The 26,064-nt window shown below is 38.9% G+C and overlaps 1 protein-coding gene across 5 annotated transcripts; it reads right to left on the reverse strand.

Annotated features, from left to right (window-relative positions):
- On the reverse strand, positions 1-25,384 carry LOC123770265 (unhealthy ribosome biogenesis protein 2 homolog). Of its 5 annotated transcripts, none has more exons than XR_011231258.1 (16): positions 25,265-25,384; positions 23,043-23,188; positions 21,394-21,522; positions 17,910-19,081; positions 16,473-16,591; positions 16,032-16,216; positions 14,092-14,174; positions 13,322-13,478; positions 12,148-12,389; positions 9,190-10,102; positions 6,784-7,686; positions 6,427-6,588; positions 5,733-5,876; positions 4,837-5,066; positions 3,789-3,901; positions 1-103 (listed from the first exon to the last, which is right to left on the reverse strand). XR_011231258.1 is itself a non-coding variant. In XM_069339902.1 (14 exons), the coding sequence occupies exons 1-14, from the start codon at positions 25,359-25,361 to the stop codon at positions 4,908-4,910; spliced, it is 4,611 nt and encodes a 1,536-aa protein (XP_069196003.1). In that variant the 5' UTR covers positions 25,362-25,384; the 3' UTR covers positions 4,767-4,907. The 5 variants fall into 5 exon arrangements, 1 of the variants encoding a protein (XP_069196003.1); XR_011231259.1 differs by having other exon boundaries at positions 3,789-3,904; XR_011231257.1 differs by lacking the exon at positions 3,789-3,901.
- Positions 25,385-26,064: the final 680 nt, after the last annotated feature.

Below are 26,064 nucleotides of genomic sequence, written 5' to 3' on the forward strand. Positions count from 1 at the left end.
TCCCTGTTTAATGTTTATTTTTCTTTTACAGGTGATTGTCTCTGGAGTTGTCTTGGTTGGCCTTTTGGATCTTCTGTTCATCTAGGAGCATCTGTCCCACAACCTGAAACATTAATAAATATTAGATGTATTATAAATACTATATGTAAAACTTATTAAATAAAACAATTTTAATGAAACTACTTTATATACCTTATCCTGGAAATTGTTTACTACTATTGATGCAATGTTTAAACATTTGAAATTTTTTTACTTTGAAAATAAAAACTTGGTAAAATTTAACTTGTTACATAGGTGCATGCAAAATGCATTGAAAAGATGTAAAAGTGGACTACCTATTCAATTTACATTAACAAATATTGCAAATTAGTCCGAAATATTGACTAAAGTTTCTTCCACTTTAATATTTTAGTTTTCATATTTGAAAGTAAATTTAAAGCTATGCAACACCTAAGCTTTGTACAAATTATGATTAAATTAACTAAAGATCATTGTTAAATTTACAAAACATTAGAAAAGTGACACTGAAGCATCTATACAACATGGTTTTCACAGTCTTTGGTAACTTAAATTTAATCAAAGCTCTTAAATGATTTCTGCCAAACTCTTCAGATATTCTGAAATATTTTACCTAGATTAAAACCATCATTGTTTGAAAGGGTAAAACAGATTACTGTCAATTAGTTTGACCTAACATCTGCAAGGTCCTGAAGGAATGGAATTTTTTTTGTAAAACTGTTTGCTAAAAACAAACCCTGCCTAATGAACCTGCTCATTTTTTTTTTTTAGAAATGGTAATTGCAACATTCCCAAAGGCCATTGTTTTAATAGCCAAAGTACCAAATGAAAGACCAAGAAGCAACAAACAGGTACATGGTAGAAAGGACAAAAAATAGTTACGAGGACCCTTTCATTTGTTAAAGAAATGACTGGGAAAAATGCTGTCATACCACAAGGGGTCTTAACCCTTGTCATATACATCACTAACATTAATCTAAATATTACCAACCACAAAAATTGCTGATGTTATAAAAAAAAATAAATATAATATTGAGGCCTTAATGCAGATCTCTTACTCTACAAATAGTAACAAGACTGGCAATTTCTTAATATAAAATAGAAAAAAATACAAGACCTTGCACGTGAGCCAGAACAATCCATATCACAACTACCACATTAAAATGAAACAACAATGAAGGTAAGGTAATTACCAAAAGAAGGCACCAAACCGGGAAGGCCATGTAGCACCATCAAAGTGCGAAATAATCAGAGGGTGCCAAATACCACCAAGAATGCCAATACGAGAACAAAAACACATAAGGCAAACGATATCAAAAGTATCCGATTCACCTAGAATTCTATCGAGGGACAAGTGACTGCGAGGGACGGTCGGAAAGCAAGACACACGCTCGTCCTGGAAGTCAGGACATTCAACAAGGATATGCACAACTGTAAGAGGGACAACGCAATTCGGACAATAAGGAGCTGGGCGGCGCTCCATTAAGTGACCGTGGGTTAAGCGGGTATGACCAACCCACAGCCGTGCCAAAGCAGTGTCCCACCGCCGGTTACGGTGGTAGGAGGAAGGCCACGGGGACACACTAAGTTTGAGAGTACGCAGCTTGTTACCAACCACAGAGGACCAACAACCCTGCCAACGGGGAAGGATAAAAGTCGGAATAAGGAATACCTTTACGGGAGATGGGACAAGAACGGATAGCTTCCTTAGCGGCAGCATCCGCACGCTCATTGAAACACCAATATGGCTGGGAACCCAGCAAAATCTGGGTTCAAAAATCAAAAATTTTTCAATCTACCTCAATTTACCCCTTTACAGTCAAATATTATGCAAAATTCTGTTTAAGACTTGTCCCTTCTTAACTTAAAAAACTGCTTTGGCCATCTGCAATCTTTCTAGGTGGGTAACAATGACTCTTGAGGCCAGAAAGGACTTATCAGACGGTGATCATAACAATACGGTACACACACAAAATCACAACCCGATATACACCAAGCAGAAAATCCACTGGAGCTGTGAGGCGACGTAAACCCTTGCCCAAGGCACTGGCAGCTGCATACTCTACCACAGTATATTACTGACTTTGTAAAAGTCTTACAACCGGATTTCCCCATAAATCACAGCAAGTTTTGAGGCCACTCCTTGAGTCAACGTCTTACGTAAGACCTACAAGCACTCGGGTGAAGGCTGAAGCAGTTCAACACCATACGCCCCAACTTCAAATACACAGTTGAGAGGCGGGACCAAAACGTGATTTTCTGTGTGTGCCTGAAGTTGGGGCATACGGTCTTGCTTCACCCTTCACTTTACCCTTCACCGGCGTACTTCAGGGGTTTTATTTAATACTTGGACTGGCTTCAGTAGGGCCTCCAGACTTTCTGTGGCTTCACAAGTGTCACGTGAATCCCCTGCATAGCAGTGGAACTGCCTTTTCCCTTCACCTTCAATGCCTCTGCACTGAAGTATTATACATCTACACCAGCCCAGAAGAGTCATCAGTCCTGCCACCTCTCCATACCCCCCAGGGCCTGGCACGGCCTGGTACGACTCAGAGGCAAGCCGGGCGCCACTGCTAACTGGCAGTTTGTCCCCACAAACAAGCAGTTAGCCGCCTTCAACTGACAGTGGTACAGCTCAACACAAAGGTACCGCCAGCCACAACGAGCAGTTTGCTAGTTGACCAGATGTCCACCTCGTGTTGACACTGGATGAGTCATCACCGCCGGACTATATAAAGAGCGCTGCCTCCCTGGAGAGGCAATCTCTCCCTTAGTGCTCTAGGATCACCTTCGTGTGTCTAACCCGTCGTCCGCTTCCAGCCAACGTCTTGTGACTGATGCCATGGTGGTATGGTAGCTGTCTTCAGAACACCAGTCTTCATACTTTTATTCATTGCTTATAGTTTATTTTTTGCATTTAAGGTCATACTAACTTGTTCACCTTTGCATTACATGATAGTCAAGTATTGTCATGTGTTATTTTTGTTCATTACTATTTCAGTAAATTGTTTAATTATTTATTTGATAATTTTCATTTGTTTCCACCTGCAACTTACACACTGCAAGGCCAATAGCAGCATTTCTTTCATTTATGTGAGGGAGAGCCATACCATCTTGGTTCAGTATAGCTGTGATACCATAACCTGTCACACAAGATATCCAGTTGTAAGACTTTTACCATCAGTGGTGGTAGAGTATGCAACTGGCAATGCCTTTGTTACAGGTTCGCTTCATCTCACAGCCCCAGTGGATTTTCTCACACATTTGAATACATGAAACAACTTTATTTGATACATTCCAAACCAAAGTACTGTACAGTACAGTAATTATCAAACCATCGAATGTGTGGGATAATCATAGTGCGCTAAATATCACTAACGTCGCCAATACAAGAACAAAAATGCATACGGCGAACAATATCAAAGGTATTGAATTTACCAAGAATTTTATCGAGGGACAATTGACAGTGAGGGATGGTTGGGAAGCAAGACACGTAAGTCCTGGAAGTCAGGACATGTAGAGACAACGGTTTGGACAATAAGAAGCAGGGCAGCGCTCCATTAAGTGCCCGTGAGTTAAACGTGTATGACCAATATACAACCTTGCCAGAGCCATTTCCCACCACCGGTTACGGTGGTAGGAGGAAGGCCATGGGAACACACTACTCTTAAGAGCACGCAGTTTGTTACCAGTAACAGAAGACCAACAACCCTGACAACGGGCAAGAATGGGGAAATGAATAACTGGGTAAAAGTCATAATAAGGAATACCTTTACGGGAGATGGGACAGGTGCGGATAGCTTCCTTAGCGGCAGTGTCCGCACGCTCATTTAAGAACACACCAATATGGGTGGGAATCCAGCGAAATTCCACTGTCTTAAATCTACTGGAGATAAGAAACAGCCAATGTTGAATTTCAACTACCAAAGGATGGACTGGATTAAAGGATTAAAGTGAACTTGAAAAACAAGTACTGTACACAACATAGTTCAGTAAATCATTACAACAGATATCAAACAACTTTCCAATAATAGTACGCAAACTGATAAAATTGAAATAAAGCTTATTAATATTCATCTGGCTTTTCAAGACTGTTTCCATTACATTGTTTCAATTCCCACTACCGTGCTTCCAGCGATACTGTCAACCTTAGACATGCAGTTCCAATACTGCATAATACACTAGAGGCTGCATTATTATTCCCCCCCTTCCCCCCATTCTGTCTCTGATGCTACATTTAAATTCATATACAGTAATTATTGTTACTGAAAATGTATATACTAGTGTATTTAGAAGGTACATATACCACTTGAAATGATTCAATGTAACTTATCATTTTATCCTGTACTGCCTCACTGGACTCACCCATACAATAACTTATAAAAATACTGTACCTGTAATATTTTATATTCCGATTTTAAATTCATAAATATAAAGCATACTTTTTTTTTACCAACTATATTGTACAGTAACTGAGATATAAAGACTTTCAGAAAACTTTATATAATAATATGAAACCATGCTTTGACCCATGTATGGTATTTGGTGGTGTGAGTGAGGGAGGTGGTACTAGTTATATATATTAAACTGTCTGAAGAACTTTCTCTTTCTTCATGTAAGACTTTTTTATACAAAATGTTTTTAATATGAACTCATAGGTGAAATATTTTTTAAGCAATACAATTCAAAATAATGCTTCCAATTACCTATTAATAAAGAACACCAAGGACATGTTAAATTATATATACTTCTAGATTTGTCTTGTTTATTGTCTTAGTTATTACTTTAGCATTTAATAGCAATAAATCATCATCTTACCGTATAATGAGATGCATACAGCTCCCAAAATGTCTGCCCGTTACATCTTGATATTACTGCAGCAGTATTTTTTATGCTTTGAAAGGATTGTAACGATGGAAGGTTGAATAATTGCTATGAAGATGCTTGAGAAATGTTGTTGTGGCTGGAGGCAGTGCCACTAAAAGATGATTTAAACAGTGGCTGTCGCACAGGTCCAGGAGTCGGTACACGATGCTCTCCAAGATTACCTGATCACAGAACAGACGAAACGTGAAATGACATAGATGGAATAGTGCTGCCCCATTTCCTCATAATTATATTAATTCTCAAGAAGCAAGTACAGTAATTAATACCCTATCTTTCAATGACTCGTCCCTTGTCCCTATTCAGAAGAAACAACTTACCTAGAATTCAAAACTCCATAAGTGCTTTATGCAGCAGATGAATGTACTGGCAAAACTCAAAATTAGCTGAATACATTTTACAAGGTGTAACTCATTGTGCCTTAACTCCTCCCTCCTTTCCCTGCTTAAGATTCCCATTCCTTCCCACTCTCTTCCTCAAGACTACTCACTCACACATTCTCTCATTCTGAGAGAATGTGCACCTGAGTTCAGCATTCCACTTCAGCTGATTTTTCAGACATCCCTGTGTACAGGAGTTGTAGCACATGTGTGGAAAAAGGCTAACATAGTTCCAATCTACAAAAGTGGCAGCAGGGAAGACCCCCTCAATTATAGACCTGTATCATTGATAAGTGTTAATTGATAACATTGATAAGACAAGAGCTATGAGGAGAGGTTAGAAGCATTAAATATGCCAAAACTCTCACATGCACACGAAAAATGTAAATATACAATTGAATACACAGTCTACTCAACACATGCTTATACCTGAAAGTGTCAATGACCAACCTTAACAGCTGGATACACAGTTGTAAGCTGCAGAGCTCCCACAATAGCAGCCATAGTGAAGTGAACTATCTTGTTGAGCTTGATTTTGTATGTAGTCAGTTCTTTTACAACATGCTCAAGATTGGTGCCGCATCCTACCATGACCTGTAACGTTGGTTAATTTTTTAATATATCACTAAGAACTATGACCCAACCAGGATTCAAACCTGTTTTACCAGGGCTCGCCCCACTGGTGTACACGTAGTAGTGATATCACTCCACCAGTGATTGCCTATCTCACATGTTGAGTGGTATCAGTACTGTGTACACTAGTAGGGTGAGCCCCTGTAATGCAGCTTCGAATCCTGGTCAGGTCATGGAGTTCTTATTATATATTATTATTATAAGTAAATTTTCAAATACTGTACAGTGAAATGTAAAGTCATCTATTGTAAAACTTTCCTAAAAACTTGCAAAAATGCAGTTATTCCTAGAGCTCTACCAGCTCGTAAGTCTTATCTGTCTTATGCAATAATCATCTTATAATTTACCATTCATAACAGAACTCATGCCTTTAAAATCCTCCAAATATACTAGTTTACTTTTCATTATATGCAACGAAATGCTATTATCTACATCCCAAGTATGTAGATTCTCAGTTAAATGTGACAAGTCTCTCTTATCTACGACATCATAATAACTTTAAAGACCTTACTTTTATTTGGTCTTCTTCCAGCTTACACTCTTGACTAGCTTGAGCAATCAGAGATGTTGCCAGGTGTGTGATGGTTGCCAGAACTGAAGGGGTGCGTTCCATTACGACACCTGGATAGCGTACCAAAATGCAGTTGACAATATCAACAGCAGCCGTAAAAGCCTGTAAAGAACAATTTATTTTATGGATGATAACCCCAATACAGTACAAACCATTTATTATCTTGAATTCTCAAAAGGTACATTTTATTACCAACATTAATATAATTGTGCAGATTTTCTATTCAAACAAGAGAATATTTTATTATAAATTGTAAAATATTTATTTCATTCCAAGCTTTAGCTAGTAATAACTTACCTGATTAAACTGGTCAGGTGGCAGTGTATGAAATTGAATGGTGGTACAGGGTGTGAGAACAAGGGCTATAGTCTGTGCCTCAAATTTCAGGGCAAAATTGATTAGTTCTCTCAGGGTTTCCAAAATAGGGATAAGGTGTGGGCTCACACACTTATCAGACATTCCATGGATAGTCACTAGATTTCCAAGGATGGGTATAAGGTGCTCCAGAGCCACACGTTTCAGAGCTCCATTGACTCCGACCACTTTAGAGAAAATTACAACTTGCCAAAGCCTAAGTGTGTGAGTTAAATCTGTGGTTCCTGACTGTGTGCATTTCAGTAGATCCTGAAGTATCTTCTCATAGTCATCAGGGGAAGCCCTCGATAACAGTGGATCTATGGATAATTTAGTATGTGGAAGAGCATCAATGACCATGTGTAAGCTATCAACACCAGACAAGGCTGTCCATGTAGTACTAAAGAGATGAGGTGGAAGGTAAGCTTGCAAAACATCAGAATGCTGCAATACTGTGAAGAGAAATTTAAGGGCATACTCCTGCAACTCCTGGTGACTACTAGAGAGACACAGTTTTGCCAAGTGGCAGGTATTGCCTAAGAGTTTTTGCCACTTATGGATATTTTTTCCTTGTTCATGGTTACAACTGTCTTCCAAATTTGGGGGATCTTCATCGATTTCCATTTGAGTTTCATGATCAATCTCTGTAGCACTTTCTGAAATTAAGGAATTGTTATGTGGCTTTTTCCGTGTAGAATCATGAGTTTTGACCAAGACAATGATAGTGTGAGCAGTGAGGATGGCGGCAGCTGTGGGAGGAGCAGTAGTAGCAAGATCCATCTTTCTCAATTCCCGCAGGATCCAGGTGGATAGGAACATCAGTGTTTTCTTACAAAATTTGATATTCTGTAATAGAAAATATAATTTACATTTCTTTTATAACTAAGCCTAGGGTTCATAAAGCTGTCAAATGATACTGACAGTGAAACTAAGCTAGAACTGTTATCCTACCTCAGCTCATCTGAAGCCTGCTTCTAGAAACTCATTTATTTCTTAGCTCATCTTACACACACAGATATATAATATATATAATATAAAATGTATTTATCTCCACGACACCACAGGCGTAGCTCTCATCCTGTAACTACACTAAGTAATTATACTTAAGTAATTACACACAGCCCACTAGCAAGCAACACATGGACAAAGAAGGAACTGGATAAGAAATGAGAGGGCCTCATAATGGTCATGAGAGAGATTATAGTAAAAGCAGATAAAGATAAATCATGAGTGTTGGTACTGGGGGACTAACTTTAAAGCAATAGACTGGGAGGCCTATGAAGCAAGAACAGAGGACATTTGAACAGGCAGATTTTTAAACCTCATTCTGGAGACATTCATGTATCAACACTTCAAGCAGGCCTCAAGAATGAGGGGAAAGGGATGTTCCATCAGTACTGGATCAAGAGGCTGTTCTAGAAACTGGAACATGCTGGAGGAGTGACAGGGAGACTTCTGACATTGATGAAAAACAAACTGACAGACAGATGAGGGCAGTAATCAGAGACAATGTATCTGACTGGAGGAATGTTACTAGCAGAGTACCACAGGGTTCCGTTCTTGCACCAGTAATGTTCATCGTCTACATAAACAATCTACCAGAAGGAATACAGAATTATATGAACATGTTTGCAGATGATGCTAAGATACTGGGGAAGATAGGAGATGCAGCCAATTGTAATGCCCTTCAAATTCATCTGGATAAAATAAGAGCTTGGAATGTCAAGTGGCAAATGGAATTCAATAATTACTTTGGAAATTTCCTAGCACCAGTTCGCAAGCTAATGTCAACCAGGACAGACGCTTCTCTGGCCTCAGAGAAGCACACCCCAGCCGTCACCCCACAGCAGAACCCCACAAATTTGAGTGACCAGATGTGCAGTGCTCTTTATGAAATAACATATATAGTAAAGAGACTTTCACTTCCTCGTTACAAAACGTTTCCATCCAGTCTTGTCCCTTATCATATCCTGTGCATTGCTCACACACGATTCTTACTTCATCATACATTCACCATTTCTGCCCATCATCTTTGCAGCCTCCCTTTCCTCAAATACACTCTTCACCAGTCTACAATCATCCATTTATTCAGTATGTCTAAAGTATCTTGGTACACTCCTCATTAATGCAGTTTAGTAACATTTACACTCCACATCTCTCAGTAACATTTAATTCCTTGCTCTTATTTTCTTGATACCACACATGGTTCATAGATAGCCTATTTCTACTGATCTAATTCTTTATTTTCAAAATTGATGTCATACTGTTATTCTGAATCCATACATAAAGAGTTGGCATTAGCCTTCCTTCATGCAGACACTAATACAAATGAATTACTTAAAGTAGTACCTTATAGCAAGCTGCCATAAGAAAAACAGCTGGTTGCAAGAAGAGTTCGGCATCCGAGGCTGCTTCCGAAATGACGAATCTTGCCACTTCTTTTACGTGATCTGCACTGCTAGCAGCACCTGTCAACGTGTACAGAAGAGCACTCAAGAGCTGGTCGAAACTCTGGCCTACCAGCGCCTGAGCTGTTAACCTAGATTTTGGTTGTTCTTCTGGTAAGTTAGCATAGCAGGTCTTGGCATCTTTCGTCAACAGTGACCGAGTGAGGTTAGCCATATGCTGTGTAATAATGGAAAATGGAAAATCACATCTCTTCTTGATAAGCCACTGTAAGAGGGAACTAGCATTTGTCACGCGGAATATTCTAAGTTGACAGTTTGAACACAATGTTTGATTTATAATATGCAAGATTGGTGATAGATTTGTGTCTTTACTCTCAAGATCTTCATGTATCAATGATACAAAAAGCATCAATAGGATGGCAGTTTGGAGCCCTTTACTTAGATAGGAAAGAGGGAAATTTCCAATCAACTCAATCATCACATTTATATCCATGGAACTTCTAACAATCGGTTTGTTCAAACAAGTACTTTCATTTTCTACAAGTTTTTTCAGAATATCACCACATTCTTTCAATTTTTTCCATAAGGCATTATTTTCATCTTTATCACTGCCAAATTCAATAAGTAGTGGGCCAATTTTTTTCATCTTCTTCCAGAGTTCAATGCAATACATTATATTAGTTGCTGTTGTTTCTTCCAGGTCCGAAAATGTCCGTTGACCAGATGTATTGGCCAGAGTGGAACATATGGAGGAGAAGATGTACGGATGAAGTCTGCTGGCCTCATGAAACTGTTCACTTCTAACATATTCCTGCCAAGCTAATTCACCGTCTTTTATTCCCTTTACCAAGTACCTAAAACAAGAAAAATATATTACAACAAAATATAAGAGCTACCTTGTATGGGCCAATAGGCCTTCTGCAGTTACCTTGACTCTTATGTTCTTATAGCTTTGAGCGTATTAATGAATTAAAATGAGTACATATTGAAATGAGTACATAAACTCAAGGAAATTGGCTTTTGCTTATATATTTCTATAATACCATGATACGGTATTTTAAAAATCATTAATCAGAAGAATTTCGCACCATGTGGCAGCATGCAAAAATATACTTATTAAAAATATTATGTTTAAGACTATTTTTGGCATTTTTCTTCATTCACTCCTTACATTTTATGTTTACCCGAGTCCTACCAGAAAATTTAAAATTATGATGTAACTCTTTTTATGAAAATTTTAAGAACTGATATTAATACCAGAATTGAATTAATTTTAAATTCTGTATATCCAAAGAAATCAAAGAAGTGTTGTATATAGATTTGTATTTATTTTTTAAATTATTTGGAAAGAGGAAATTTGTAAAAAATAAAAATACAAAATGACTAGATGATAGCTGGAGCCAAGAGAATTACATCGTCCTAGAGTTGAGCACCAGGAAGCTACCGAGTGCCCTAGCACAGCAAACTCTTTGGACATGCATTTAACCACTGCACTGCGCAACACGCCTTGAGGAGACCCCACTTTCTAGTGTGTGGTTTGGTCAACCATATGCATTTGGTATTATTTAGCCATGATAGTATTACAGAAGAGCCTGACTGTGAGAAAGACTGTACAATGTTCAGATATCAGTGAATAAATGCTGTTCAAAATGTTCACAGCTCTAGCCACAGTACACTGTCCTTATTTCATCCATCTAAAATTCTTCAAACGATTTCTCATGTTCCTTTACAAAATAAACGTGTGGAAAATTATTCATTTACATGATTAAGTGACCAGAATTCTGATAATAGCAAGATTGTGGTGAGAATTAGCGATGTGAATTAGCGGTGTAAGGAGTACTGTTGGTGAGCGAGGGAGAGAGGGAGGGAGGGGTGGCATTAGCTGCTGGCTGGTGTGTGGCAACATGTTATTGTCTGGAATCACCATACCAGCTTAGTGGTTCCCTATGGTGAACACAAATGTAGATACTTATATATAATGTGTGTATAAAGTGTAATAACAGCAAAAGGCTTATGTTGGGAGGAGCCATTAAGATGAGGGAGTGAGTGAGGCTGTTGTCTGCTGTGTGACTTGTCATGAAGTGGCTACTGTACTGTTTAGACACCATACCAACTTATTTGTATAGTTATGGTGAATAAAACTTGTAGATACCTATATATAACGTGTGTATATAGTGTAATAACACTACAAACTGTATTGTGGGAGGAATACTGTTGGCAAGTTAGGTGTTGAAGGAGTGAGGGAGGTCTGGCTGGGTGTGGCAGCCCACTCTTGTTTTTTGGGCTCACCATACCAACTTAGTGGTTCCTTATGGTGAACACAAATGTAGATAGGTATATATAGTGTGTGTGTATATAGCATAATAACAGCAAAAACACTGATCGATCATAGAATATAATATACATGTCACATATATGAGCTCCATAATTTTGAGCATAGCGATGTTCTACGCATTGAACTATATATATTCCACAAATTACACACATTTGAATAATATTACAGCATAAAACCAGAGAAGAAGCGAATGAGAAACATCAAAATAATTATGAAACATTATATTCACGGTAACTGCCACCCCATGGGGTGGCGGGGCCTAGTGACCTTGAGCGTTCCATCGTTCAGCCCCCATAATACTGTATGCTGAACTTCCCAGCTTCATCGTGGCTAAAGTATGTCACGTACAATTATTTTTTAGTTTCCCATGATCAGAGACTGCATTTTAACAATATAAGAGAAAATAATTTTTTGGAAAGAATTTATTTTCGGCGCACCATGGGTGTGTCGTATTTTAATGCAGTGCAGTGGTTAAGGCATTACAGGAAACATTTTGGACATACATTTAAGGCAGTGTTCACATTAGACACATTAATTACTTTTAATCAAATAGACTAAACTAACCTTGCAATAACTGGCAGATGACTATCATGGATGAAGGGCAGTATATAAGCAAGATGAACAGTCATTAACTGAGATACATTGCTACCCATAGAGCCCATGGTGTTCATGAGATACTTGGTCATGGCTTCCAATGCTTGACTAGTGGGATTCTGGTTGGGTTGGTTGCACACTGTACCCAAATGTATAAAGCTTCTGTGATGTTCAAGAGCAGCTTGACTGAACTTCTGAAGGACTAGCTGCACCTGAAAATTGTATGTATGTATATAGAAATAAAGAATAAATCCTTTGCAAGAAGCATACTGTTTCTTGGTTCAATTAAATAAATTCTTGCATCCAAATTTACACAGCCATGATGCCAGATATAATAGCAAAAGTTTTACTATTGTTTTATATAAAGCACAAAAAAAATCACACTAAGAATGTCCATAAACTCCCAAAATCCAAATTTAAAACAAAAAATATTATGATTGGAATATGTGAAAAGCTTCTTTCTGTACAAAACACACAGATGCTCCTGATGGTCCCAATGGAAAGCATTGTGGCAGTCGGTGTAGGATGACATTCTGCTCCAGAGCAACACAGTTCTTTTCAAATGTTTCTAGTCAGGTTACACTAGTGGCACTAGGAAAAGCCAATCCAGGCCAGAGTGACCACAGAAAATTCACACAAACACAGTGTCAAAGCCCAACTTGACATGACAAGGCTGCAAAGTAAAGTTTTCACAGCCAGCCAGTTTGCCTACCTGTCCTCTACTTCTGACTACCACCAGATGGCAGTAGGCTTATGTTGTGTACTTGCTAAGGTAGTACATTCACTTGAAACATTTATCATGTGTGTGTATGAAAAGTTTTTTTGTGACTCATGACTACTCAGTTGTTAACCATAATTCTCCTCTGTTCTAGTTCTATTTATGCTTCAGCAATGAGAAAAAAAAATCCACGTTAAATTCCATACCAAAAATATAGAGACAAAGCCCCCACAGCAGAGTAGCTGCACACCCAGAAGTGTACCTGAAGGGAAACAGCAAATCTAGGCAAACCCTAAGGATGAACTCCCAATGAGTCTGGGAACAAGGTGTTCTTAACACTGAAAATGCATAGTAAGGTACCACATAATTTAGAAACATCATATATATTTACAGAATGTTTGTAAGAAATATCTATATAAAACCTACTAATGCTAACTGCGTCGGCCGATTTCCAAAGTTGGCTACCCTAGCAGATATCTGGGCCCATTCCTCTCGTGAAATAAAGGGAAGAAGATGTGAGAAGTCCGTAGGTTCACTTGGTTTCGGTGGGTGAATCTTGGGTAAATCTGGCAATTCAGAATACCTGAGAGATGAGAATTAAAACAAAATTAGAGTTGGCCAGAGTGGGTTTACAACACACCAAAAATATTAGTCCACTAATTTTCCGTAATACTGATATGGTATAATATATGGAATAATGTGGCTAATGACTGAGGTCTAGTTTAGCATGGCAGTGAATTTTCCCCCCGTAAGCACCATATACATTAAATACCAAATGTGTGTTTTCTCCTAATTAAATCTTAATAAAAAATTGTGATTGAAACAAAAGGGTTAAAAACCAGTATAAACCACATAACCAAGACCACAATGGGGACAGCAAAGGTGTGGGACAGTAAAGATGGGAACAGAAAGGGTGGGACAGTAAAGGTGGAGAGAGCAGAAGTGGGGACAGTAAGGATGGGACAGCAGAGGTGGGGGACAGTAAGGATGGGACAGCAGAGGTGGGGGACAGTAAGGATGGGACAGCAGAGGTGGGGGGGATAGTAAAGGTATTAAAGTATTCTATGGAAGTGAGTATTAAAAATGGATTAAGTTGTCTCTTACCTAATACTCAACTAAATAGTTCTTCTCAAAATATTTTGCTGTTAATGGAATTAAAAATTATACTTAATCCCATATAATCAAGGAATACCTACCCCTTATCAATTGAGAGAAGGTTGGTATGAATTTCACCCCAAGTGTGGCATAAGACAAGGATACTTCCACATACATCATTATTCTGCAAAGAGAAAAACCATAATTAAATGGGTTTAATTTACTAACAAAATATACAAGATTTTCTTAAGAGACTTAAGAAGGTATCCCTAACCTTTCCAGCTTATCTTGGGATACATATTAACTAATAAAAGAAAAACCCTCCACCCTTCCTATAAAAAAAATTGGTTCTAAAAATTACTACCAAAGTTACTAAACTCCCATAATTGTAGTGTTTATTTTGTTTACTATACGGTACCCAATACATGCCTATAGTATAGATGCATTATATGTAATGAAATGCCCACTTTTGGAAAGCCTTAGTAGCTCTAAGGGGAGCTAGATTCACGAAGCAGTTACTCAAGCACTTACGAACCCGTACATCTTTTCTCAATCTTTGGCGGCTTTGTTTACAATTATTAAACAGTTAATGAGCTCCGAAGCACCAGGAGGCTGTTTATAACAATAACAACAGTTGATTGGCAAGTTTTCATGCTTGTAAACTGTTTAATAAGTGTAACCAAAGCCATCAAAGATTGAGGAAAGATGTACACGTTCGCAAGTACTTGCGTAACTGCTTTGTGAATCTGGCCCCAGTGCATTAGCTCAGGTATCACAAGCACTCACAATGACACCAAGCCTCTGGACTTGTGGAAGCCTACAAAACACTAGGAACAGAATCTAGTTCACTCATAGAGGCAAGAGATTTGTACAAATCCAAGATTCATCTAAAACTGAGTCAAACTGCCCCAAAAGTACAGGTGAAGCAAAACAAACCCTGTATCTTTATTTAAGGGAGAAAAGAGTGAAACATGGCAAACAGAAGTTTGCCAAAGCAATCACTGTGACAGAACCCATGCATGCCACCAAGTCATACCTTGATCATACCTCAAGTGGACTCTGGAGTTTATCTACTCCCCCAAGCCCAGCCTGGGGCAAGGCTTCACTTGTGATAGCTTACTCCACCAGACTGTTGCTTCAAGAGGTGTGCAAGCCCACGTATCCACTACAACCCAGTTGGTCAGGCACTCCCTGCAAGAAATTGTCTTTTTTCTTGAAAAAAAGTCAATTTTTGTTCTCGCAATATTTTTTTACGGTATGCTTGCTGGGAAGATACCGAGGGAATTTTAGGGGGAAAGCGCCAAGCCACTACAACTATGTAGGGGAAGATACTGAACAGCTGGGGACCTCTGATTGTGCCTATATCACCTTTACTCTTCACTGGCTCTCTCCAGCATTTTTCATCATATCGTTTGCTCTAGTACTTTGTTATTTTACTGCATATATTTTGAATCTGGCCTTCTCGATATCTTCTATGTATACATTATGTGATACCTCTCTCCTCTCCTTTCCAGAGTACATTTTGAGAGCTTTGAGATGGTAACAATAATTTGTTAGTTCAGTAACTTTCAAAAACGGTCTTGAAGAGATTTAAAGTGTCTTATACTGTATTTCCCTTTTATTGTTTTTGAGATGCACTCTCTAATCTTGTGTGGTCCCCTGCCTCAAAGTGGGAGGGGGGAAGGTCAAAGGCCCTTGTCCCCAGTAAGTAGTATCTTACACATACAGCATTTGGTGTTGGATGGTTTGTATGGTAACAGCTAGTACTATTGAGAGGCATCCCAGAAATACTGTTTTCATAAATACTCTCCTGATATTCCAGCCTTATTCATTACCCAGGTAAATGAATTAAACATACACAGTACCTGATAAAAAACCATTGGCCTTCAGCTAATTACTTTCATTTCCTGTATACCTGTACTGTAAGCAAAACTTATTAATAATCAGAATAATTCTAATTCAGCTTCAGTACAATAACTGTAGAGTCCACTTCCATCAAAATTAAAACTAAAAATTTGATCCACAAATTTTCGATACTCACATGGGGTTGAGTAAGCATGGCAGTAACAAGTGGCTTGATTCCATGAAGTGCAATCTGTTTCATGATGCCTGCAAAATTTTGTGCAACTCCTGCCACCGAGACAACTTGCACAACAGGGCTAGCCTTCATGATGCACGACAACAGCCATACCACAATACTCACAAATTTCAAGGCACCTGCATCAGCTGCAAATATGAATTACTGCACTTTCAAATATCATCAAAAACAATGAATATATATAATGCTTGTTTACTATAATATGTAGTACTGTATATAGACATTTAATCTTACATAGTAGTACAAGATCTTCACACACACACTCTCTCTTCTACAATCACAGTCATCCAAGATTTGAGTTGCCCAATTTTACATTAACTTCAGCTCTATCATGATAATACATATTTGAATGACACGTACAACTAATGTTAAAGTTTGACTTACTTTCACCTTTAAGAAGTAAGGCACATTCTTTTGTGAAAAAATGTAGTGTTGTTTTCCAAACTGGTAACACCTGAGAATGACCCAGATCAGCTATAGCCTTCATCATTGACAGCATAAATCTGGCGAGAACAAGGCCCTTTTAAAACAAACTCAAAATTAACGTACGACGAATAATGTTCCATACATGAAATCAAATTTATGTTAAGTGTGGCAAACCAAAACCTACATAGAAAATACAAAAATTTGTTACGAGTTGCCAACTTGTTTTCCAAAATGGTCAGGGCTGTAAAACTAAATTAGTTTGGATATCAAGGAGTACTCTCCCACCCACAAAAACATTAGTTTTAAGACAGAAAATCCATCCCAATTCTGTACATGTTTACTTAACCACTGCACTGCGCCAAACAACAAATGTCGTTTTGAGAGTTGTGTGGTTTTTTTTTTTTTTACTTAGGCTATATTTTAATGATTTTTAATGTTTTCATCACTGTTTTGAAATGAAAATAGTTGAGTTTGGAAACCCTTTGACATTAACTTTACCTGAACATTTATAAAAACAACAAAAATATGTCCTTAACAATTGCACTATGAAGTTTTTGCTAAAAACAGGTGTGCAGTGCAGGGGTTAAAGAGGCACGAGTTACTGAAATTGGCCAAAAGTATTGACAGAAATCGATACAAAGTAAAACATATCTAAAAAATACTTCAATAATATGGCAACGCTTTGGTGCAAAAGGTATGGCCCATTATGCTATTATGTCTACACGTACATGCGGCCTCCTGACCAGGTGGTCCGGAGTCTAGTATACGTGGCTCTAAAACACCTCTGGCTTATATAAAAAATTATTTGTATTGTGTTAATTTATATTTGTCCGATGCTCACTGGTAACTCTCCACACGTCCTGGCCTGTGTGTGCACAAGTCTGTAAATGACTCAAGTCTTTGTTTAAAGCAGGTCTGCACTCTGTGTCCGTACTTCGTTATTTAGCAGCCGTATTAAACTAATCTATCAATTCAATGCTCTCGCATTCAAGAAGCCTATCTCTAAGCATTGCATGCAATGTCAAATGAATTTAGAAAAGGCAAGAAAGCATTAATACAAGCAACCAGAGGCAGTTGGTGACTCCATGACTATATCCAGCTGCCAGCCAGCTGACAGGTGACTGCTGACAACACTTTTCAGAGCATACCAGGCACATTATGTGACATCCATGATGACGCTGTTGCAGGAACCTAGTAATTCCTTTTCTACTAGTTTCAGTTTAGCATATGTGATACTCAAATTAATGTACAAAACATACTCAGAATATGAATAAAAGAGAAATAGAAAAATAATGAAAATCAAAAAGTACATTACAATTAAATTAATAGATGTGCATGATGCTATTATATAAATCTTGTGTAGAACTTTAACAATGCCAGACGCAGTATACACACCTGGGAGGAAGTAGCAGCTGTCCTTCATACACAAGGAGAGAATCTGGTATTATCTGTTGGTTCTTCAAAGATGCAGTATCCTCCCTCAAGCCAGACAAAATTCTCCTTAATGTATTGTCAATATTTCTCAAACTGACACACACTGCTAAAACATCACACAAGAGGTCATCGTATGCCGCATACAGAACCTTACTGGCTCTTGTTACATGAGGGACCTTCTTGTAGCAATAAAGAATCCATAAATTTTTCATTACTAGTCCACTCATAAATTGTGGAATCATTTTTAGCAGTGTGCGATGACATAGGTATCCTTCAGTAGTTTCAGGTGTAGTCTTCATCAACACTTCACCTAAATTTTCCAGCCATGTCTTTAAGCTCATGCCTTTCACATTTACTGTCAGATCAATGGAAGTCGACTCAGCTGCACTCAAAACAGAATACAAGAGCGCCTCTTGTTTTTCCTTGGCAAGGCATGATGGCTTTAGTTTCTGGCCAATAAGACTGTTTTTTTCTAGTGAAGGGATCTTTTTAGACTCTGGCCAAGGCACATCTAACATATGACAAGCCACAATTAACATTTGATAGTGAAGTACTTTATTTTTTATTCGCACTACAAACTCGGTAATGAATTCAGCTAATAGATACTGGCTAACTTCTACTTCAGTCTTAATAGCTGAAACAATAGACATTAATAACTTTTCTACAACTGTATCTAAGGATACCTTCGTTTCCTCAGAAAACAAATTGCTTAAAGTTGTGGTAAATTGATTCACCAGCTTGTAATGAAGTATATTTTCAAATACCAGTAATTTAATTTCCTTCAGTAGTTTTTGCACAATTTCTCTTTCATCACTTTTCAAGGCAACATTTAGTCTAGCATGAGGTAAAAGTAGATGATCTACAACAGACAGCAGAGCACTTGATCTATCTGGCTGAATCCGTAAATGGGTGCCAACTTCCAATGATGCCATCAGAGTCAACGTCACATCTAAGTCACTTTTATGGCCCTCAATTAACCAGTTTATGAGTCCCTTAGTGAGGGAGAGGCAATGATGAGCTGAGTGAGTAACAAGAGGTGCTACAGCTGGATTTGATAGAAGAGTATGGCAAAGCTCAATAGCACCCTCACGTAGGGAGTCTTCTGAACTACTGTTAATGATATCCACCAGGGTCTGTGGAGAAAATACATCAAATTAAGTAACTGATATTTTCCACCTGTAATATATTAAAGGTAAGGGAAATACATGTTACATTAACAAACACATTCTTTAACCTAAACATCAATTAAAACATCACGTATTTAGGTACGTTACATCATAAAAAAAAAAATTGAATGATATGCCTCTTTCTGGGGGGGTCAGCCTTTAACCTCACTTTAATTGATTAAATGCTGATTTTTAATTAACTGTCCTGAAGTTCCTTAGAGTACCTGCTGTAAACTTCAACCCAGCAATCTCGTAACCTCTGGCATTTGATTGCCTTGGGCCAGATTCACGAAGCAGTTACGCAAGCCAATACGAACTTGTACGTCTTTTCTCAATCTTTGGCGGCTGTGTTTACAATTATTAAACGGTTAATGAGCTCTGAATCACCAGGAGGCTGTTTATAACAATAACAGTTGATTGGGAAGTTTTCAAGCTTGCAAAATGTTGAATAAATGTAACCAAAGCCATCAAAGATTGAGGAAAGATGTACACATTCGTAAGCACTTGCGTAACTGCTTCGTGAATCTGGCCCCTTGGCACCCCAAGACAAGACCGTTGTACCTTCCGTTACTAGCAACCTGCCACCACCTGTTTCCAATTCCTTGCTGAATTAATCCCACCTAACTGACTGTGAAACAGGAAACAGTTAATTAGATATGATCCCCAAATGGGAGTCCACAATTATGAATAGGAGAGATGAAGTTACTTTAAATGTGGCTTAACAAAATTAACAAGGAAAAAATCTATTGAAACGATAAGGAAGCTTACAGAAAGTACGTGGGGTTATCCTACCAAGCCCAGGATCTAAAGACCTGAACAATCCGGATAAAATTCGGGAATTCATTAGACACGAATGACTAATTCAATTTATTTAAAAACAATTAGTTATAAATGAACAAATGCACATTCCCTAACTGAAAATCTTCCTACCTTGAGAGGCAATGAGGCTATTTTGAAATTACTAGTACTGTACTTAAAACTTACAAGACTGTTACCTTAACCTCTGCAATGTCTTTGGCCCAGATGTTGTGACCTTTACCTCAGGGAGAGGACCCCTTCGCTGTTGCTGCTCAGACCATACTGAATTTTAATCTCCTCACGAGCCGTGAGGCTGACGGGGGCTAGTTTCGCTAGTCTATTACTTGCAACAATTCACTACAATAGTTAATTGATATTCACTGGGCAACTAAGATTAACTGAATCTTTATCCTCCAATTGATGGTAATTATATATACATTTGAGCAAGGCTAATTTTTAATTACAGCACAATATTGACTATCCCATGAATTTCTCTAACCTTACTGAATTAACAAACAAAGTGGTCAGTAGCACTTCTACGGCCACATGACCACCTTTGACCAAGGATGAGTCAGAAGCCAGATGAGCCAGATCAAAATTAGTCCCCATCCTACTTGATTCATCTGCACTTGCCGATTAAGAGGAGTGGATTCTTCCCTTTAAATTGATGATAATTTAACACCAGTATTTAAACAAGATTGATTATTACTACAATTACTTTTAATACTGAATTTCTCTAAATGTAAATAAATTATGCTCACAAGAAAAATATGACAATAGTACTTAAGCGCTCAGATCCCCTGGGATGAACCCTTTTTCCGTAACTCAGGAAGAAATACCCCTCGACCCCATCCCAGCTTTTGTCCTCTGTAAATCATACAATATACTTCAATACAAGACTACATCAAAAATCAACAGCTAAGCTGTTACACTTGGTGGTTTCCTGTTGCTAACCATCTAAAATAGCTCCACACACACCAAATTACACCAAACTTTTGGGAGTCATGAAAAGCCTACAAGTGACCAGATGCCTAAACCTGGTCCCCCTCACAGAGGTGCATAAAACATATAATACTAGAACACTAATGACAAAAATAGGCACCAGAAAGGTGAAGTGAGACAAATGACAGCAGCAAGTAAAAAGTAAACAGAAAACAACACACACAGTAGGTATATAGATCAACTGTGACTTCCACTTTCCTACCACCAGATGGTAGCACAGGGAGTTATTAGCTCAGCTGGTGTATCCCTTCGGTTAAGAAGCTGACCATGGGCAAATCAATGCACCTGTAATGAGAAGGGACCGTCCAGGGAGCCACCGAGAACACACAAAGAGGCATATCATTACATTCTGTATCGATTTTCTGGGAGGGCTCCACAGTGACTCCCTGTTACTATCTTACCAGAGAACATAAACAAAAGAGGAATATGCAGGGGTGAAAAGAGGAACACTGAAGCTTAAATGTTGCTCAATAATTTACCTCAGTGAAAGATGAGCTGATAGGACAGAACCAATTGTTACTACAAAGTGCCTTGAGCCTCCGGGAGTTAAGGATATTATTCATCGTCCTCAAAACCGCCTTTAGATCCGCAGAGTTCAGTGTCAATACCTGTAACAAACGCAAATACAGTATAAACAATGGGTGAATGAAATTTCTTCAAATACATCAAATGAGCTTGACATAATAAATGAAGCATGTACAGTTGGAAAACATTGTACTGAATGACATCATGCTGTAAAAGAAAAAATACAATACAGTATATGGAAAACCAGGGATGCAATCTAAAAACTTTGTTACTCTTATCACTAGTACAGTACCTTATTTCCCATTTTCCTGGGGCCAAGAGTTATCAGCCCAGAAGAAACAGGGGAGCAATACAAAAAGATTAACCTCTTTAACTGTACACTGATTTTAGTCCCATAAACCAGAAAAGGCAGCAAAAGGTTCATCATGAGAAATATTACCATAAACCAATAAAATAGTTTATAATCACAGACTATATCAAAATGCAGTACTGCCACTATGTATTGTTATCTGTTAGAGAAACGAAGCTGGTGTAAGTGTACCGATATATAGAATGGATGTAGCAATGACAGTGCATGAGATACATAGTATGAGTGAAGGAGTAAAGGAATGAAATGTGGAGTGGGTGCAAGGCAATGCACTTAGGTAATACGAACATATTTAGTAACATACCTGAACTATGTAACAAGAGGTGTGTACAAGGGTGAAACAAGGTGAAACAAGGTGAAACAAGGTGATCATTTACCATAGCAGAGGAAAACAACCAATACTGTGGAAGGGAAGAGATGAACAATATATAAAAATAAGAATTGCAGGGGGGGGAAGAGGAGGAAGGTGGGGTTCAAAAAGATTTGTTTGGTAACAGAGCCTCCTAAATAAACATCTGCTCAGGAATTTCCTAATAGGGAGCTACTTAGATGTCAGGAGTTGTGGCTATAGAGTGGATGGGAGGCTTGATGTATCAACTAGGCGAGGCAATCAACAAGTCACAGAACACAACTTGAATGGAATTTTGAGTGTTGATGAATGAACCTTCTGGGTGTCACTCTAGGCTGGATATGTCTTCTCCCGTGAATTCTTGGCAATTAAATACAGTATAAAAATATCCTAACTGAGGTAGCATGTAAATATCTATCTGACCTCTTTGTAAACAATCCTTTCTCTGGGAAAACCAGGACATTGCTCAAGGAAGCAACCAAGTGGTATTCCTCAGAAATTCTCTTAACCACAGTGTTGGTTTGACACATTAAAAAAAAACATCATGCCAAGAAGCATATTCTGCCACTGGAGGATGCATGTGGCAGAGACAGTGTTTTGCACTTGTATTGGCTCTGACACGATTCACACAGGAATTAAATGTTTATCAATCTAATATTCAGAATTCAGTGATTATTAAAAATTGGTTGAATATTTTATTACTACCCTGTATTTATATGCAAATTTACTTACATACTAATATTACTAACTTGTACAGAATTTACTTTTTTCTAGTCCAATATGATGAGTGTATGAAAATAAAGATGAATGGGAAGTACCTCTATGGCACTTGAAAATCAGATACCTGAACCTTAAATGACAATTTTTAAGATGTATTTGAAACATACCTTATTAGTGACAAGTTGAGATAACCATATAATGACAACATCTTCCTTGTGTGAGACTGGAACATTGAGTGGGGCCAGAAATGCTCGTTCTCCAAGAGAGAGTCGCTCTTCCAGGGATTCTGGGCCATATAGGCATGATCTCAATCCTAAAATTAGAAATAAAGTATGGTATAAATACACATTTAGACAGAAATAATGGGGGGTGGAATCTTTGACAAGCCACTGGCTTCCTGTCTCCAACAAGGTCACCAAAATGGTCGCCCCCAGGTAAATACATAAGAACGTAAGAAGCAGGAATCTCTGTAATGGGACTGTTTACCCATTCTGGGCAGTGTCCATCTAAATCCAATCTCTTTCTCAAATGTACCTAATAAGCCTTTTTCTTTTAAACTTAGTTATACTATTTGACTCAAATGATGTTGGCTGACAATCTATTTCATTCTTCTACCACCTACTCAACGATTTGGGCTCGACAGTAGAGCAACGGTCTCGCCTCGTGCACATCAGTGTTCAATCCCTGACCGTCCTAAGGAGTTGGGCACTACCCCTTCCCCCCATCGCACCCCAAATCCTTATCCCTTACAAGGGTTATACCAGTATAGTCTTAATGGCTTGGCACTTTCTCCTGATAGTTCCGCTTTCCTTCCTATACCACCCTGCAACTAAACCTTTACTATTCCATATTCTTCCTTCAACCAGTGTACTCAGTAGAACTGCAGGTTGCAATCCTTTTGACCATGCCGTGGCCAAAAATGCCATTAGGTTATCAGGGACATACCATGGGAACACCCACTGCATAGGTTCGAATCCTTATCACTGCATAGGCTCCTAAGGATTTTCTCACCAAGATCTATGGTAAAGTGGGAAATGAAAATTATATTCAAGCATTACTACATGAACTCCACAAACGGTCAGGAGACTGGCAAATGGTTTTTAATATCGAAAAATGCAAGACTTGGCATCTAAGGCTAAACAACCCATGCCACATATTAATAACATTACCCTACAGCAGATTGATGAAGAAAAGGACCTTGGAGTCAAAATCCAGCATTCACTGGAAGTTGCACAACAGGTTGGAGCAGCAGCTAACTGAACCCTAGCAATAATCAAGTGTAACTTTGACTTTAAGGAGCACATCTGGAGAGAGTTTTGGAATGTTTTCTACTCCCCGAGCCCAGCCTGAAGCCAGGCTCGACTTGTGATACCTTGGTCCAACAGGCTGGCTGTTGCTGGAAACAGGCCGCAGGCCCACATATCCACTACAGCTTGGATGGTCCGGCACTTTGTTTTTTTGTTTTTAGATATATACAAGAGTTGTTACATTCTTGTATGCGTAGCATTTCGGGCAGGTCCCTGGAATACGATCCCCGCCGCGAAGAATCGTTGTTACAACCAAGTACACATTTTACTGTTGCGTTAAACAGAGGCTACAGTTAAGGATTTGCGCCCAGTAAATCCTCCCCGGCCAGGATACGAACCCATGACAAAGCGCTCGCGGAACGCCAGGCGAGTGTCTTACCACTACACCACGGAGACTAAAACCGTTGCCGGTTTTGATACGTCTTGCAAGTATCTCTTGAAAGGAAAAAAGGTTGTGATTCAAATGTATAAATCTCTTGAATTACTTGTATCCAACCATGAAGACTTCATTTACAGAAGGATATAGCTGTTTTAGAGAAAGTTCAACATCGGGCAGCAAACATCATCTCAGAACTAAGTCAACTCTCGTACCAGGAACAGTTGAGGGCCACTGGGCTAACACTACAAACCAGGCATGACAGGGCAGATCTCATCGAAACTTGAAATACTAAACAATTTGTAGGATGATGATGCAGACAATTTCTTCAAAAGGATCACATGTAACGCAAACAAGGAGCAACGGTTTCAAGCTCAACAAGCTGTAATGCAGGACAGAACACAGATGCTTTTTCACCAACAGGGTTATAAACCAATGGAACGGCCTACCCGCCGAAAACAAATGTTAAAATCCATCTGGAAAAAATCGTCACGGCAAATAGGGGGGGGAAACTCGGACAAGCCCCCGGCTTGCTGTTCTAGTCGAGCCCACTTGAGTGCTAATGGCCTCAGGTAAATCCGAGTAAACTACATTGAAGCCTTGGGTACAAAGTGACTTTTACCCACTGTCTTACATAAACACCTTAATATCACACATACATATAGACTTTTTATATCCGACAAGAGAATAATAATATAGTTTTCACCGTCTGAGGATGCCATGCTGGACCCTGACAAGATGTAAACACACACCACCGAGAAGTATAACCAGACTGGAGACTCCCCCGGGCAGGGTTGCCACATCTAACTTGCTCAAAGTAGCGAGCTGACGCTCCAAAAGTAGCGAAGTATCGAATTTGTAAAAGGAGTAGCCCAATTGTTTTTTTTTTGTGAATGCCGACCAGTTGTGTAACCGAAACCCCACCGATTGTGTAACCGCAAGCCTAGCATGTATACATCTCATCCAACCCCCACCAAGCTAAACAGCTCCAGAGCCCAACCGAACTCCATACCTAGCTCAACCAAACAAAAATCTCCTTATCCCTACCTAAAACTCTCCACTTGTCCTAGAAAACAACCATGGAGGCCTAGCAAACAAACTGGAGCACTAGTACACAAACAACACCTGGAGCACAGCCATGCACGACATGGAGCCCGGGTGACCATGCACAACCCAAAGCCCAACAAATCACATCCCTGGAGTTATATAACCGGAGCCCGAACCAGTTGTGTAACCGCAAGCCTAGCATGAACGAACCAAACAAACAATTCAAAACACACAACATCAAACAAAACATCTGAAGCACAACCATGCACAAACCGAAGCCCGACCATGCACAACCCGAAGCTCAAGTGACACCCCCGGAGCCCGACCAGTTATTTAACCGGAGCCCGACCAGTTATTTAACCGGAGCCCGACCAGTTATTTAACCGGAGCCCGACCAGTTGTGTAACCGGAGCCCGACCAGTTGTGTAACCAGACCCCGACCAGTTGTGTAACCAGACC

Source organism: Procambarus clarkii, chromosome 42 (genome assembly GCF_040958095.1).
Source record: "Procambarus clarkii isolate CNS0578487 chromosome 42, FALCON_Pclarkii_2.0, whole genome shotgun sequence".
NCBI lineage: Eukaryota > Metazoa > Arthropoda > Malacostraca > Decapoda > Cambaridae > Procambarus > Procambarus clarkii.